The sequence below is a fragment of the Saccoglossus kowalevskii genome, chromosome 5, assembly GCF_978046115.1.
Source record: "Saccoglossus kowalevskii chromosome 5, keSacKowa6.1, whole genome shotgun sequence".
NCBI lineage: Eukaryota > Metazoa > Hemichordata > Enteropneusta > Harrimaniidae > Saccoglossus > Saccoglossus kowalevskii.
The window spans coordinates 17,824,780-17,842,352 of NC_140645.1; the positions used below are offsets into that span (position 1 = coordinate 17,824,780).

General features: G+C 35.0%; 1 protein-coding gene across 3 annotated transcripts in view; it reads left to right on the forward strand.

Annotated features, from left to right (window-relative positions):
• Positions 1-17,268, forward strand: part of LOC100370749 (cilia- and flagella-associated protein 44-like) — a 37,378-nt gene extending 20,110 nt beyond the window's left edge. For all 3 annotated transcript variants that reach the window (XM_085499185.1, XM_085499187.1, XM_085499186.1), the window contains 16 exons: positions 657-875; positions 1,342-1,472; positions 1,869-2,056; positions 2,913-3,076; positions 4,441-4,629; positions 5,116-5,300; positions 6,282-6,441; positions 7,513-7,790; positions 7,937-8,051; positions 8,711-8,897; positions 9,062-9,177; positions 9,542-9,718; positions 12,561-12,757; positions 13,773-13,998; positions 14,430-14,564; positions 16,632-17,268. In XM_085499185.1, the coding sequence (XP_085355311.1) occupies positions 657-875; positions 1,342-1,472; positions 1,869-2,056; positions 2,913-3,076; positions 4,441-4,629; positions 5,116-5,300; positions 6,282-6,441; positions 7,513-7,790; positions 7,937-8,051; positions 8,711-8,897; positions 9,062-9,177; positions 9,542-9,718; positions 12,561-12,757; positions 13,773-13,998; positions 14,430-14,564; positions 16,632-16,850 (2,886 nt within the window). In that variant the 3' untranslated portion in view covers positions 16,851-17,268. The remainder of the gene's footprint in view (positions 1-656; positions 876-1,341; positions 1,473-1,868; positions 2,057-2,912; positions 3,077-4,440; positions 4,630-5,115; positions 5,301-6,281; positions 6,442-7,512; positions 7,791-7,936; positions 8,052-8,710; positions 8,898-9,061; positions 9,178-9,541; positions 9,719-12,560; positions 12,758-13,772; positions 13,999-14,429; positions 14,565-16,631) is intronic.
• The last annotated feature ends 305 nt before the right edge of the window (positions 17,269-17,573 follow it).

Consider the following 17,573-nt stretch of genomic DNA (forward strand, 5'->3'; position numbering starts at 1 on the left):
TATACGTGCATGTGTCCTAACTTATGGGCAAAGTTGTCACATCAGATTGCGAGTTAGCGTTGATCAGCGAGTGACATTTGTTTTCAGATATTCACTTGATGGTTGGCAAAAAAGTAAACAAATGATATCACAGTGCTATGGCCAATAGTTATGTTGTGGTTCATGTTAAAAAGACTGGTTATGAAGTGTTATTTTGATTTCAAATTGCCACAGTGTAATTGATTTGTACCACTATGTGTCTGTTTTCATTTGATTTAGTCGAGAAATTTTATTTTTACTTTATAATGAACAAGTGTCATTTTTGAGGAAAATGGCCCAGAAATCAAGCAAAAAACACATGAGAAATTCAATGCTTGAACAATACTTGCGCAAATTGATTGATACAAATTTACAAGCAGGTTTCTAAAACCAACAACATGGGTCTATAAAGTACCTGTAAATACAACTTCAGATCAGTTGGTGGCACACTTTACATTTTACAGACGAGACACATCACGTTCACATTGATGTCAACATGTGTTAAATTGTTTTATACATGACGATGGTGTTATTTAAATCAACTGACTGATTGCCAGTCCCAGCATGCATCAAAATATGATACAGTATCTGTTTAATTCTGTACAACTTAATAATACAATGGTATGTTGAAATTCTAGAAAGGACTTGAAGATGAGAGAAAAGTAGAAGACATCGAACAGAAGGGATTTTATAGCATTGAGATGGAGAAACAGAAAGCAGAACATGATAAAATGATGAAGGAGGCAGACGAAAAGAAACTGACTGTGAGACGAACCATTGCTCAGCTGAGGAGACAGTTTAAGAAATTATTAGAGAAGAATAAAGAGTTACCTGACCATCTTCAGCTGGAGAGGAAGGTATGAATATCCTAGCCAAATAGACCATTTTTCGTTTATTGCACGATTCTATGTTATGTGTGAAATGATAAAACAGGACAAGCAAAGGTCATAGCGTCTCAGAGGCGTCAAAACATTGCATGGAATTCATCAAATGTGATGAAAGTATTTATCAGGTATTTCTGCACCAAATATTGTGCTTTACACATTTGATGATGGTCAATTCTGATGAAATAACGGTATCTCAACTTCATATTCCCCCTGAGAGATTGGCATTTCGACATTGAGCTATAAGAAAAGAAATTCAAAATCTTTTTTTTTTTTCATCAGTTTCTGTATTTTTCACAAAATGTGTGAGATCCTGCAGTGAAACTCATCTATTATTGAAGAGTGTATCTCTGATTGCCAAATTTCGCTAACAGGCTTATAATTCACAATGCTGAGAAAATTTAAGGCTTTAATTTTATTCACTTGTTTAACTTTGAAGGAGTTTGAAATGGATCCTGAAATCAGACGAGAGCTGGAAAAACACAAGCAAGACAAGATCGAATTGGTACACAGAGAACTGGCTTGGGAATCTGAAAAGCTACAAATAGCGTTAGATAAACTGAAAAACAGGTAAGATGAGTCAAAATCACAATATTGGGAGATATATGTTCTCCCGGAATCCTGGATGTGGCCCAAATCATAAACAAACTTTTATTTCTTGGTCATACACAACGTTTTTCATAAATAAAATTAATACAATAGTTACTATGTTTCACTAGACATGGTTCATTTATTCCAGCACATACTCTCAATACTGGACCTTGGCAAGCTCTGCCGTGTTTCTGTGTATTACCCGTACAGTTAATACTTAGTGTGTACATTGCTGTCTGAACTATTGATGACAGAGCTTAAAATCTATGACCCATCACTGACTCACTGATGTCTATATTTAATTGTTACACCTGTTCTGATTGGTCCATTCACAAGCAAATTACATGACCATTGTACAATATGTATTCATTTCAGATTTCGTGATGAGCTAGAAACCGACCGTATTGTCATCTTTTCCATCAAGACTCCCCATAAAGTTGCTTCTTTCCGTGCTGCTGGATTGTCTGAGGAGTTCTTCAAACTAAAATGTCAGATGGAGAACCGCAGAGCTACTATTTTAACTGATAAGGGTTTGAGTCGAGATCCGACCCGTGAACTCACAGGTGAGACAAGATGGAGTATTGCTTTCCACGGTCTATTTATGTGATAAACTGTGATAAATTTTTTCAACTGCTACAAAAGTATGTGATAATCTCTACTTGCGGAATTCCTTATTTCATATGAAATTATAGTGGTTTACAGTACTTAATTTTATAAACTTGTACACCATTTTGTCATCTCTGCATGTGATGTGTACCCTCTCAGTCGGTAATTCTTCACTGATGCACACACATTTTTTGTGGCATGATTATTATGTTCATTTTATGACACATTATTGATGATAAATCATACAATGATATAGTAATCTTGAAAAATATCGTACTATAGTTAAGGATATGTTAAAATAAAATTCATATTTTATAAACACAGAAATCAGCACCCACAACATTTCAATTTGGGTCATTCATACAAATGTAAGTTACCCACAATCCATACAATCTTTTTATTTTATTTTTTTTTGAAGACTTGTTTTCCAAGCAGTCAAAAAGGTGACTTAACTTATAATAAGATTTCATTGTGACTCAAAATCCTTAAAAAAAAATCAGTTATGTTAGTGGACTGGTGAGGATGTCTTATAAGATATACCACAAAGATGCATTTATTTGAAATATGAAATTTTATTGATTTACCATTAGAAAATCTGGGATGGGGCGAAGAAGAAGAATTTGTACAGAGAACATTTTTGTGAACAAAAATTCCCCAGTGAAAATTACTGTAAAATTACTATACACTGATGTGATGAGGCAAGCAATATATAAATTAAAAAAAATTACCCTGAAAAAAAATTTTGCTCAAAATGCAAGAGGAGGAAAAAAAGTTTTTAATGGTCAACTTCTTACCTTGCATATTTTGTTTCAGGTGCTGCTAAGAAATCTGACAGCTTTGTAGAAGGTGGCCTTCAACCTGGACAACAAGACATGAAGAAATCAACGCTGTTAACTGGAAGAGCCGGCGAGAAAGTGAACAAAGCATTACAAAAAGTGGAAAAGGCTAAACAGAAAAGAGCTGCCAGACAAGCTCTTGTGAGTTGAACAATTTATTTACGGACAAGTTTATGTATATGATATGTATTGTAACTCAATCTACTCATGATGAGACAGTAAAATTGAAGGAGTGATTATTACAAACAGCTTAGGGAGTTTGGGCAGTAAAATTGAAGGAGTGATTATTACAAACAGCTTAGGGAGTTTGGGCAGTGAAATTGAAGGAGTGATTATTACAAACAGCTTAGGGAGTTTGGGCAGTAAAATTGAAGGAGTGATTATTACAAACAGCTTAGGGAGTTTGGGCAGTAAAATTGAAGGAGTGATTATTACAAACAGCTTAGGGAGTTTGGGCAGTAAATCCTTCAGAATTTCAGATATATTGTAGACACTGAGGTGTTCAAAGTCATAAAGTCACAGTAATTTTTTAAACAGGTAGCATGTCGGCTGAGATAGCTCCGCTGTTAGCAATGCACATTTCAATTAAAGAACAGAAGATATCATAAGAAAATGAACAATATGTATAGTATCAAAGCAATCGGACTTCCTGTTTTCAACAAGAATTCGAAAATATCACTTTTTACCAAAAATGACAAAAATATTCATTAAAATTAGAGAATTAAAGATAACATCACAAAATGAACAAATCTAAGAGAAGTCCACATGTAGTACCTATATATGTAGTATCAAAGCAATTGGACTTGCAGTTTTTAACGAGAAGTCGAAAATATCACTTTTTACCAAAAATTACAAAAATATTCACCAAAATTAGAGAATTAAAAATATCATCACACGATGAACAAATCTGAGAGAAATCCACATGTAGTACCTATATATGTATATTTGTCGACAGCGAAGCTAAAAATGCATCCATGACTAAATGAGATTCGTGATTGGCCAACCCCAGTTTAATCTCTACTAGGGATTGAACACTAAAATCAGTGAATGGTGGAGACCGATTCCACTAATAGAGGCTCATTCTCTTATTAAAATGGATGCAACTTTAGTGGAACTTTGATTCACATGTGCTTGTGTTGGTATGTTTGACTACGAGTTAGCGCATTAACTTTTCACTTGACAGATGAGATGACCATACAGTTCTATCACATGATTGCAAACATTGATAGTTTATGTGGCTAAATGCTAAATGTTTGATGAGCTCTTGCACTTGTAGTAAAACATAAAAAAGTCAGGAGAGATATTCATGATAGCTGTTGCCTACCACAAACATGTATTTAAAAAAATACATTCATTTTGGAATTTATTCTTTACTTTCATGAGAGCAGAATGTTTATTAAACAATAGCAAGGCAGTGTAAATTTTGCGGGATTTGTATCATCAACAAAATATATAGTCCTGAAATTCTGAGAGTTCAACATAATATATTCTTCTTCTTATATTAGTGGGATGCATTGTACACTGGCAAACCGCCGGATGACTACGAAGACCCAGCCGATGTGTCCGCCATCAAAGAAGCCCAAGAGAACATGGGGGATTACAAACTGAAAACCGCTAAGGATTACACCGTACCTGAACAGCTGCGAATGAATGCTGAGAAGAAACGTAACCAACTACTGGTTCTTATAGAAGAGGTAAAATCTTGTTTTTATCTTGCAGCTTATTTTAGTTTGAGCTTAAAAGTTGAAAGCCCCTCAAAGTGAAGCTATTTTCAACCACATTTACATGTATTCAGGAAATATCAGTATAGTTAACCCAGCTCAGTACTGCTTCTAAATGTGTCAGTTCACCATTTTGGAATGGGTTGATCTTAGCTAAAGTTGAGTCGATTACAAGTTTACGTTTTGGTTAATTTAGTATTATATACAGTATTAAAAACAGTTTGAAATGCAAGCATAGCATTCCCTGCAAAAGTTGTTTTCACAATAGAATGGATTTTAATACAATATACAAATTATAATTGTGGTGTGAAACCTATAAACCAGGGTTTGTATGGTTCTGGAAAGTGCAGGGATTCAATTTGTGTCCTGGAAAATCCTGGAAAAAGTCCCTTAAATCCTGGAATTTTATTTCATTTCATGTGTATGAACGAAGTATAACTATATCGATTCTATCACCAGATTTACAGACACAAGAAATCGTTTAATCAGAGATTGATAGCTCTACGTGATAAGAAGATCAACGTGATTGATGAAATCCAACAGTACATCAATGAACTGATGGAGGTGCAGTCAAAGTTGTCTCCCAACCAGAGGAAACATATCCCCAAATGTCCTGAGTTGTATCCGTGTGAGATTCCTGAAAGGTGCCTAAGATATTTTTATTCTCAACTTTGTTAACTACAGAGATTAAGCACAGAATAGGCAATTTTCCGCTCACTGCTGGATCCTGCGTTAAATTGATCATCAAAATAGGAAAAACAAATGTCATTGCGTCTGTGTTGTGTTGACTCAGGAACACACAAAACATCAAAGAAACCAGAGAGTTAAAAAGTTTAAAGCGGGGGAGTCGTCACCTGCGCATACGTCAGATGGCCATAGCATGTCATTGTTCACAAACAAGCGTCTACCCATGAGCCTTTGCGTTTTTAACATGTTGTTATCGTCGTTTGGGACACAATTCCCACGTGTGCGCAGGTGACAACCCTCCCGCTTTAACTTCTTGTTTATTCTGCCATTTTCAGTTACCCCAACAGCTATACTTTTCATCAATACACTTGGGTGATCAGGTGACTTATAACACCATTACAAAAGTATGTATTCTGAAGCATACAATAAAGTAGTCGCAAAAACGTCTCAGCATCGTAGTCACATCAGAACATTTCATTGATTCGACAAACCTTAAAACTATTTTTTTGGGCATTAATAATGTGCTATACACATTTTGCGATAGTCAATTTTGCTGTAGTAACTGTATCTCAATGACATATTGCCTTCAGAAAGCTCAGCATTTCGACATTGAACGAAAAAAAAAAAATCAGGTTCAGAATGAAATAATTTGTTTTTTGCAGCAGACATTTGGTTCATGCCTTTTATGCGAAATCTCGCAATGAATCAAAAATCATCTATTGTTTCCAAATCATACTTCACTTCATTAACAGTAATTTAATTATCAAACCTTGAGAGATACAGCACGGAAATACAACTCATAAGCAAGCTACAGTGAGTTGATAAAGAAGTACAATATTATGGTTTACCCTGAAAGATAAGGATTTTTTTCTGGTATATTACACCAAACATATTTCTGACACATTCAAACTATTGTTTTTGTGTATATCTTTTTGTAGACAATTTCAGTACACACGTGATAGTCTAATGAAGTTTAAGGAAGACATGCAACAGCGTATTATTGAGGAACAAGCAAAAGCTGCGGGTGCTAGTGGATTTGGTACTGGATTTGGAAGTGGATTCTCAGCCCCTACACAAGGGGGTCCACCCACAGAGCAGGTCAGTAGACAATAAATAATACTATTCTAGCTGGAATTAATTTCCGCTGAAAAGACTTTTTGGGTGTTTTGTGTGAAATTTATTTCCACTGATTTTTGACGAGTTGAATGTAAAATATAGGAAAAAATGTATATTCACTGGATTTTATTTTCAGTGAATCATCCCTTCAGCGAAAATAGCGAAAATTGCAAGCAAAAATAATTTAAGTATTTTACAGTAGTCAATAAATATAATCTATTATTATACATCTGTCACCGTAACGCCATAGGTTACAGCGTGAAGTATTTTCATCCTACCATATAAGGAAATGCAATTACAAAAACGAACTGATTACGCGCGTAAGCGTCCTCTAATAATAAAAACAAACATGGCTGCCACCAGGGTTTGACCGGACTCCACACAAAGAAGTTCACTGATTCTTATGATGTATCCCTGGAAGGAAAAGATGTATAATAATAAGGTTTTTACGAGAATCCCTTAAATGCACTCAGACTGTATGCCGTCGCATCAACCTCCACTGCGCGTCGGTCGATACTTCCACTGTGCTGTCTTCGTGCATATTTTGAGGTATCCTCGTAATAACCTCATATTATGTTAATGCGGAGATGCTAAGATATACAAAGCACTTTACATGCTATTTGAAATGAAATGAGTGTATGTGCAGTGCCGTTGAGGTCCTATTTTTATAAACCATCAAGTGTATGTGAAATTCTGTTTGACTATGTCAGAAGATTCACATCGCCTACAGCAAATAATAGATTACCGGTATATTAGTGAGTACTGGTAAATGTAGCAACAGTGAAATATGAAGATGTTTTCAAAATTATCATGTGACACAGAAACCCATCACCCATTATTATGTAGCAGTGAGAAAGAGCATATAAGAATGTCATTCATATTGCGAAAATATACCACTCAATTCATGCCATGCTAGAAATGTCATCTTATGTATATTTTTTAGTATTACCGGTACCTATCTGTGTTAAATACTTCACCCATTAACAACTCATAATTACAAATGATCTTCATGAAGACATTTTTAAACTGATTGGTATGTCATTGTATCCACAGAGACCAGACCCTTCTGTTATGTCTGTCTCTCCATCTGTTGACAAGATGAAGACAAACATGTCTGTGGGTTCAACATCCGCTTCCACATCAGAAACCGAAATCGAGTTGTCCCCGCTGGAATTGCAGATGATGAAAGCTGAGGAGATTCGTTTGCTCTACCAACAAAACCGACTCCTTGGCAAGATTGATGAGAAAATCTTGTATTTTGATGCTGAGTTGAGAATTCTCCGACATGTCAAGCATAAGCTAGAGATTGACCTTAAGAATGCTGACTTAAGGTGAGAAAAAAATGTGAAGGTTCATATCTACAAATGCTGTCTTTGAGGCCATATTGCTCATATGACTGGACTGATCATGTTCAAACATGATTTTTAAAATAATTTCTTGAAAATTAGGAGTAAAACTTTTTTGGTTTTCTTTGTAGACATGTGACCCTGTTTGAAGAGCTACAACTGTTGAAGGAGTTTGAGAAGAGAGAAAATGTGCTTGCTGATAAGGTGGAAGGCAAGAATCGTGAGAAAGGGGACATGCAAATGAAGGTACTTGAAACAGGCTTGATTTGTCTTGTAGTGAAGCAAATAAAAGAAAATATAATAAAAAAATTAGTGTAAAATCAAGGTAATATTTTACCATGCCCATTTATTTGTTCAGTGTTGCATCCCAATCTCATTTCATTTTTGTTAGTTCAGTTATGCTTCACAATTTTTACAAGTGTACAAAGCAATGAAATGTGTAAGATGAAAACAACTAAAAAAGTCTGGTAAATAAATGAAAATACCTCAACTTTTTCACCACCAGACTTTGTCACCCAAATTGTTCTGCACCTTTTTCTTATTCTATTCAATATTTTTGAAAATGAATCCTAATTTTGGAGCAAACAGTCAAAATTTTAGCCAATTTTCAATTTTGACTATGTTGTTCCAATTTGAAAGAAAGTGCAGACTATAAACAGGACTTTTTTGTGATTTTGTGATGAAAAGAGGAAACTCATGGTGGTGAAAAATTTAACAAGGTGCATAAGTTGTTTGACAATTAAAAAGAGCTGTCTGTAATAGAAAATTATGCTCTATTTGGTATTTCTTGCGTCCGGATTTTGTGCCTATATACAGCACTGCAGATAAACAAGTGACCATGGCATCATACTGAAACATTGATTTTTGCATTTTGTGAGGTAACCAATCATTGAATTGTATTGCAGGTAATGGAGTGTCAACAAAAACTGGACAATAAGAAAAAAGACATTGAACGGTTGCAGGAGAAAGAAAAAACATTGTGCACGCAGTTCCAACAATCATTGGGTGAAAACAACAAGTTTGCTGATTTTCTGACCAAGGTGTTTAAGAAGAAGATCAAGAGAGCTAAGAAGAAAGCACAGACAGAAGAAGGCGAGTATTAAATAAATATGTGCATATTAAATCAGCTAGTGTTTCTATAATTAAATGCATGTTTTAAAACAAGGGGCAGACCAGTTATACATTACTGTAATATATAATGAAGATTTAGTTTTCAATGTGTATTTTTTAATAACTGATGTTGATTTACTGTTCAGGTTCTGATGAAGAAAGTGAAGAAGAATCTGAAGAAGAATCTGATTGGTCGAGTGAGGACGAGGAGAGTGATAGTGAGGCTCTGGATGACTCAGTCTGCCCTCCAGGATGTGAGCAGGTAAGAAACACAGTTTGTTGAAACAATAGGTGATCTATCTTCCAATTGTTCCTATATGCTAAGGCCATTTTATAAATTCTTAAAATGGGTGTCCTCTCAACTCTGAAAGGTATTTGTAAAGTTGTTAGCCCTATGTGCTGTGTCTGTCCTCACTGCACATAAAAAATCCTTGTTCTTGGTTGACTGGAATTTCTGTATAAAATGGGCCCTGTGGAAGATTTGGGCTAACAGGCTACCCTCTATGAATAAAGATCAAGCAAAATCTATTGTAGATAAGATTTGTCAACAAAGTGTGTATGAAAGGCCCCTTGATACTAGAAATTGTAATCAAAAATTACATCAAAGATCGTTTTTTTTTTTGCAGGAAATGTTTGACAATGTGTGTGCAATGAGGGAGAAAAGACTGGACATAGAAGAGGCCATGGCAGATGAGAAGAAGTTACACGATAATATGAAGAAAGACTCAGAGACTTTACAAAAAAAAGCCAAGATTATTGACTCTAATCTGAGAACAGCGGAAGCAGATCTTGAAGCTTTCCAGGTATGTAAGATTTATTGTCACATTGTAACACATAAAGTACATTTTGTATAGTGCAAAATCTCTTTCAAAATCAAGTTATCTGTTGTTTAGTTTGATTTGTAGCCCTGAACCCACCATGCTGTAAGAGTAGGCGTTGACTGCTCACTTGAACACTGCTGTGAATCATGTTATGGGAAAAAAAATAGGCACGAAAGGCTGAATACACACAATGCAGATTTCTATTTTTTTTGTATAACAGTGATATTTAGTCCCCGTTCGGACGCAGTCCGAAAACGGGGACTTATGTTTTGCCCTGTGTGCGTCCGTCCGTCCGTGCGTCGTGATCACCTGTATCTCGAACATGCATGGACCGATTAAGTTCAAACTTCACTCATACATCACACATTATATGGGACATATGCACATGCATTTTTTTTCATGATTCGATTAACGATAGCCGAATAGTGGCCATTTTAAGGCCGAAAATGCATCAAAATTGCACATTTTCACCATTCCGGACCCGGATCTCAGTTATGCATGGACGGATTTTGTTCAAATTTGGTACATACATTAAGCATAATAGGACCTTGATGCACGTCATTTTTTTTTTTGGATCGGGTTCGAAGTGGCCGACTGGCGGCCATTTTGTTTTAAAGAATTCAGTTCTGGATCCGTATCTGAGACATGCTTGGATTGATCGAGTTCAAACTTCACACACACAAGGTACATCATGTCACAAATATGTATGTGCATTTGTTTCATGATCTCATTAACGATAGCCAAATGGCGGCCACTTTAAGGCCGAAAATGCTATGAAATCGCACATTTTCACCATTCCGGACCCGGATCTCAGTTATGCATGGACGGATTTCATTCAAATTTGGTACATACATTAAACATAATAGGACCTTGATGCACGTCATTTTTTTTTTTCGGATCAAGTTCGAAATAGCCGACTGGCGGCCATTTTGTTTTAAAGAATTCAGTTCTGGATCCGTATCCGAGACATGTCTGGATTGATCAAGTTCAAACTTCACACACACAAGGTACATCATGTCACAAATATGTATGTGCATTTGTTTCATGATCTCATTAACGATAGCCAAATGGGGGCCGCTTTAAGGCCGAAAATGCATTGAAATCGCACATTTTCACCATTCCGGACCCAGATCTCAGTTATGCATGGACGGATTTCATTCAAATTTGGTACATACATTAAACATAATAGGACCTTGATGCACGTCATTTTTTTTTCGGATCAAGTTCGAAATAGCCGACTGGCGGCCATTTTGTTTTAAAGAATTCAGTTCTGAATCCGTATCCGAGACATGTCTGGATTGATCAAGTTCAAACTTCACACACACAAGGTACATCATGTCACAAATATGTATGTGCATTTGTTTCATGATCTCATTAACGATAGCCAATGGGGGCCGCTTTAAGGCCGAAAATGCATTGAAATCGCACATTTTCACCATTCCGGACCCGTATCTCAGTTATGCATGGATGGATTTTGTTCAAATTTGGTACATACATTAAACATAATAGGACCTTGATGCACGTCTTTTTTTTTCGGATCAAGTTCGAAATAGCCGACTGGCGGCCATTTTGTTTTAAAGAATTCAGTTCTGGATCCGTATCCGAGACATGTCTGGATTGATCAAGTTCAAACTTCACACACACAAGGTACATCATGTCACAAATATGTATGTGCATTTGTTTCATGATCTCATTAACGATAGCCAATGGGGGCCGCTTTAAGGCCGAAAATGCATTGAAATCGCACATTTTCACCATTCCGGACCCGTATCTCAGTTATGCATGGATGGATTTTGTTCAAATTTGGTACATACATTAAACATAATAGGACCTTGATGCACGTCTTTTTTTTTCGGATCAAGTTCGAAATGGCCGACTGGCGGCCATTTTGTTAAAGAATTCAGTTCTGGATCCGTATCCAAGACATGTCTGGATTGATCAAGTTCAAACTTCACACACACATGGTACATCATGTCACAAATAGATATGTGCATTTGTTTCATGATCTGCTTAACAATAGCGGAATGATGGCCATTTTAAGGCCGAAAATGCATCAAAATCACGTATTTTCACAATTCCAGAACCGGATCTCAGTCATGCATGGATGGATTTTGTTCAGATTTAGCACAATATGTTGTACATATGCAGTTCTATCATTCTATCAATGTATTTTTCAGTTCAAAGTCACAGGAGCAAAAACTTTTGACTTGACCCCGAAAAACACCCATAATTCTTTACAAAAGTACAGTTTGGCTTAACACGATTTCCGAAAAATTGCTTGTTAATATCTTTGACTAAATCTTGGACATGTTCACAGTATTGTTCATCTAAAGACTAAAAAAGTCTATCACTATTTTCCAGTAAATGCTAAATTTAAAGTACCGGTAGCAATTTTTTGCCACTAAAATGTTAGATTTTATAAATTTTTTCTATAATTTCTTTGATAATTTTGAACCAGATGAACATTCATTCAGATCAATCAATTTTTGAAAAAAATATGGAAAAATGCAGGTTTATTTTGTTAAAAAGTTAACAAAAGTAAACTTCAGACACCATTCACAAAATAGTTTCATTGTAGTCTGCACTTCATTATATAAAATGTGGCAAGTTTTTGTTCAAAAATCAGAAGCAATGTCACACATCCAAATATAATTAAGTAAGTAAAAATAATTGGATGTCATAACAGATATTTCTAAACATTGTAACTTTGTGAATACTTGCAAATTCACTCTCTGGGGAAAAAAAAACTTATGCTGATAAAAGAAGCTCCTAGAAAGAAAATTCACGAGACTATGTTATAACTAATTGTTTTCTTTTTTTGCAGCTTGAGAAACAACAGAAACTGAATGAACTGGATGTCGTAGTAGCATTAAAACTGCACCAAGTTGAGCATATGGTGAACGGCGTTGTACCACAAGATTTGTCTCAATGTCTTGTGTTCTGTTGTCACGGCATGTTCTCGTTGCAGAGAAGAATTAAAGAACTGAAAGATGAAAAGTCTGCACAAAGGAGACATTACAAGTGAGTAATGCGATGTAGAAAAAGTAGAACTGAATATGAATTGAAGTTTTGTTTTCCCGTGTTAGTGATTATGAATCTAGTCATTGCTGGTGAATTATTTTAAAGGAACATTTTGAGGTTACAGACTCAATATATCTTTCAGTCAAACTGTTCTATCATTCTATCAATGTATTTTTCAGTTCAAAGTCACAGGAGCAAAAACTTTTGACTTGACCCCGAAAAACACCCATAATTCTTTACAAAAGTACAGTTTGGCTTAACACGATTTCCGAAAAATTGCTTGTTAATATCTTTGACTAAATCTTGGACATGTTCACAGTATTGTTCATCTAAAGACTAAAAAAGTCTATCACTATTTTCCAGTAAATGCTAAATTTAAAGTACCGGTAGCAATTTTTTGCCACTAAAATGTTAGATTTTATAAATTTTTTCTATAATTTCTTTGATAATTTTGAACCAGATGAACATTCATTCAGATCAATCAATTTTTGAAAAAAATATGGAAAAATGCAGGTTTATTTTGTTAAAAAGTTAACAAAAGTAAACTTCAGACACCATTCACAAAATAGTTTCATTGTAGTCTGCACTTCATTATATAAAATGTGGCAAGTTTGTGTTCAAAAATCAGAAGCAATGTCACACTTTGTCTGTTTAGTCCAAAATTAAAACGAAAATTGCAGAAATGTCAACAAATTTACCAAAACTTAAGTCAAAATTTTTTATCCAAAAACATTTGACGCTCAAAGAATTAAGCTCAGTTGTACGGCTGATCTGCACGGCTGATCTGCACTGGCTCGGAAGATGAATTCTGATTGGCTAAAAAAACAAAAAAACTTGTGGCGTTGAATGCACGTTCATTGTCAGTATTGTTATGCAAATTCAAACTAGCTAATCATTTACAACCTTCCGAGCCAGTGCAGATTAGCCCCAGTTGTACTGCCCATAGGATTCAGTAATTAAGGTTCAACATATCATTAATCTTTTCTCACTAACATTGACTTTGTACATTTTTTAGGGAGCATCGACAGCAGCATGTGCAGCTGATTAAAGATCGTAAACTAATGGAGGTCAAGATACAAGAATTAGAAGAGAAATGCAACGAGATGATGATGCTGAAATTTGGGCGTGTTGTCGATCTGGAAAAATTAGAGACGATTGGAGTGAACCGAAATGTGGAAGAGCTCAAGGAAAAATTACGTATAAATGAATATGCACATGCTGAGGAATTGCGAAAATTAGAGGTAAAAATAGTTAGGGTTGGGTGATTGAGTATGTATGCAGAAAATGCTGAAGTCTTGCTCATTAACATATGTTATCAAACAACAATATTGAAAATTACTTGTTTTCATTCATATTACATCTATAATTGTAAATCCACTGATTGGTACATTCCACCCATAACTATCTTAACTGGCAAACAGGTTACTGTAAAAGGATTAATTATTCACTGGGTTTTAATTTTGCTTATTTCGCTGACTGGAAAATGCGCTAAATTAAAACCCAGTGAATATATAAAATTTAGCATAGAACACATTATCTAAATGATAAAACCGTTAATTTAAAACCCACTGAATATGCCTGAAATGCTAAATTAGGGAAATTTAAACCCAGTGAAAATTAGTCATTTTACAGTATATATTTATCATTGACGGTATTGTTTGTTTCTTTGTAGGACAAGATAGCACACAAAAAAGATAAAATTACAAATTTAACGCATGACAACACAGATAAAATAGAACAGTTAACATTATTGCTGGGAGAAAACAAAGAACTCGAAGGCCTTTTAGATTCCAGACAAAAGAATTTGGTAAGTCACTTCTGCGATTGGTTTAGTTAAAATTTTTGGTGCTTGAGTTGTTGCCAAACATCCGCAGTTGATTTCATAGTGATTAGACGCAACAGTGAGGTATTTCAGTGTATTGGTTACTGGTTTTCTTGTGCTTGTCTCGTTTGCATTTGATTGTGTGGCGTCTGATTTGCAACAGCATGAATAAAAACATTGTACCAACCTAAACTTCACAGTCACACTGACTGTCGATCACTAACTTTCGTGCTCTTTGCATGCTTGCGTACTAACGAAAACTGCGCTAATCACAAATGGTATATCTGAAAGTGGTGTAAATATTATATACCACGCATCCATCTATACATGCTGTATAACAAATTGGTGTAAAAATCATATAGAACTTTCCATTTCACAGTGGTGTAAATACTATATACCACTCTTCAATGATGTAATAATGCTTTAAATATCATAAATATTTACTTTTTTCATTGTTTATATCCATCATTACAGGGTGAAAAACCGGTAAATAATCTAGGCATTTAATTCCTGAAAGAACTTTCTATTAATTAATGCATTTTTGTATTGAAAGCGAAGGAGTCGTCACATGCACATGCCGAAATTGAATCCTAAGCGACTAATAACAATACACACTAAAAACACAAATGCTCATAGAAAGACGCTTGTTTGTAAACAACAACACATTATGTTCGTCTGACGCATATGTAGGTGACGACTCCCCCACTATAAATATTTTGCATGTTTTTGCAGTTACAGAATTTGTTTTTACGTTTTGCATGGTGTTACTTTTGATTTTTTACTAATATTTTCATTTAGGCAGTTTTCATTTTACACAAAGTTTCATTTGCGTCACAGAAGTACTTCATCTCTATTTAGTTCAAGTAGCTTTTGTAAATTTTTTCAAGAAATTTTTTAAAATTATAATCCTTAAATTATAATTTAATAAAAGTATTAAATATGCAGCATACATCACTCAATTCCCCCAAACAAACCAGTTTGTCGCCCTCTATCAGGCATAACCTACATATGTCAATAGAGGGCAGTATACAAACATCTTGGTGCATAGAGACCGTCTTATTGGCGTTTCACCGTCTCCACCTTAGGTGAAACATCTTCCATTGGCTACACATCTTGATATAATTTCTGGAAATCTTTTATTTAGTGAAAGGAGGCAAAAGTTGGCTATCTTTCAAAAGGTTGAACAAATTCAATCCTAAAACCATATTTATTTTAAATTGATGCCTATCTAAACTTATTTCACACAACCACAACCATAAACTGTTTTAGTTCTCTCGTAATAAGATTTCCACAGTGATGGTACAAATCATCTAACTTTTTACTCACTGTACTATGTTCACCGATATTGTATTATTTGCATTCATCACAGATAATCAACAAAAGTATATTCTACAGTTGCAGTGTTTGTGTTCTTTTTATCATAGTTAGTAATATTGATGTTTTCTGTTGGTCGCAGTAGAGACAGTGTGTGTCATTGAAGGATGGCAGTCAAGCTGTTGTGAATATTTAATATTTTACCCTCCATTGTTCAGAAAGCATAAACAAGTATGCAATAGGATGAATATCGCCCTTAAATGCATACTTGCTGTTTTGTTTTCAAAGAGAGGATGACATTTTTGGTTATATAAAATCAGTTCTGAGTATTACATGACTATCAGCCGGGCATAAATATCCTATGATGCCACATTTTTGATTTCTCATTTGGAGTAAAAATCATCTAATAACTTGAGCTGTCACCAACAGATAACAATAATGTTATAATTGCTTCTTACTGTAAAATACTTAATTTTCTCTTGGGATTAATTTTCGCTGAAGGAATAATTCAGTAAAAATAAAATCCAGCGAATATACCTTTTTTCCTATATTTTACATTCAACTTGTCAAAATAAACTCCATACAAAACACCCAAAAAGTCCTTTTAAACGAAAATTATTTCCAGCTAAAATAAAGTATTCTACAGTAAGGCAGATGATGACAATTCAATAGTAAATTTACCATGTCTGCTACCATACTTAAATGCATTCCTGAATTCTTTGTTATTTTTCTTCGCAGGGTGGTGAATTTCAGGGCGTGCGAAAAGCGGACGTTCGAGAAAGGCAAAGGTTGATTCAACTTGTCCAACTACAAGCGCAGGAAATTGACGCCTTAAAAGAAGAAATTGGTTTACTTTCGCGAAAAGGCGGGCATATTTTACCACCAACACAGCCTCCATTACCGCATACTGCTACCGCGGGTAGCATGGGTCGCCCAGTTACCGGCAGTAATCCATAGTGCCTTGTATTTTGTATAAGTTTATGAAAGTTTCTTCTTTGAAAAACTATCCAATTGTTACTGAATGTTTGTTTGTTCACACCCTCAATCTGTATGGCACCTCCCTATGGTAAAATGGTAGATTCCATCTTCCTCAACCAAACACTGACAATATCCCAACATTTTAGTTGCAGTACTTCCGCTTAACCCATACATACATATTCCGTCCTACAAAAATGTGAATACTCTAAGTTGTTTTTCAACTGCAATTCTATTTATATTTGGCATAATGTAGATTTCGTGACAACACAAAGTAAACCATATTGTAAAAATAATTCTATTTCTTGTGTGACTCAATCTATTCTTGTGTACTTAAATAAATTGTAAATTTTCATCTGTGCTAATAAAAATTGCTGTATATTTGTACTCTTTATACAAATCTGTCTTGGATCTAAGTGTACATGTACATTGTAGTATGATTGCTTTCAACAACTCCTATGTCAATTTCAAGTCGTGACATAGTCCCAGTGGCTGAGAGGAATGTGCGCTGTTGTATGTAGCTAGACAATTCAGTGCCATATATCAATGTTAGTTAGAGTCCAATTACTTTGATTAGCAGCTACTATGAGTTTACAAATATGCCATTGTCTTCATCATTTCCAATGTGAGATTATATTGGAGTGCAGGGCTTGAATTTCAGGCTTGAGAAATCACTTATTTTCAAAGCAAAATCTTCTTTTTTTT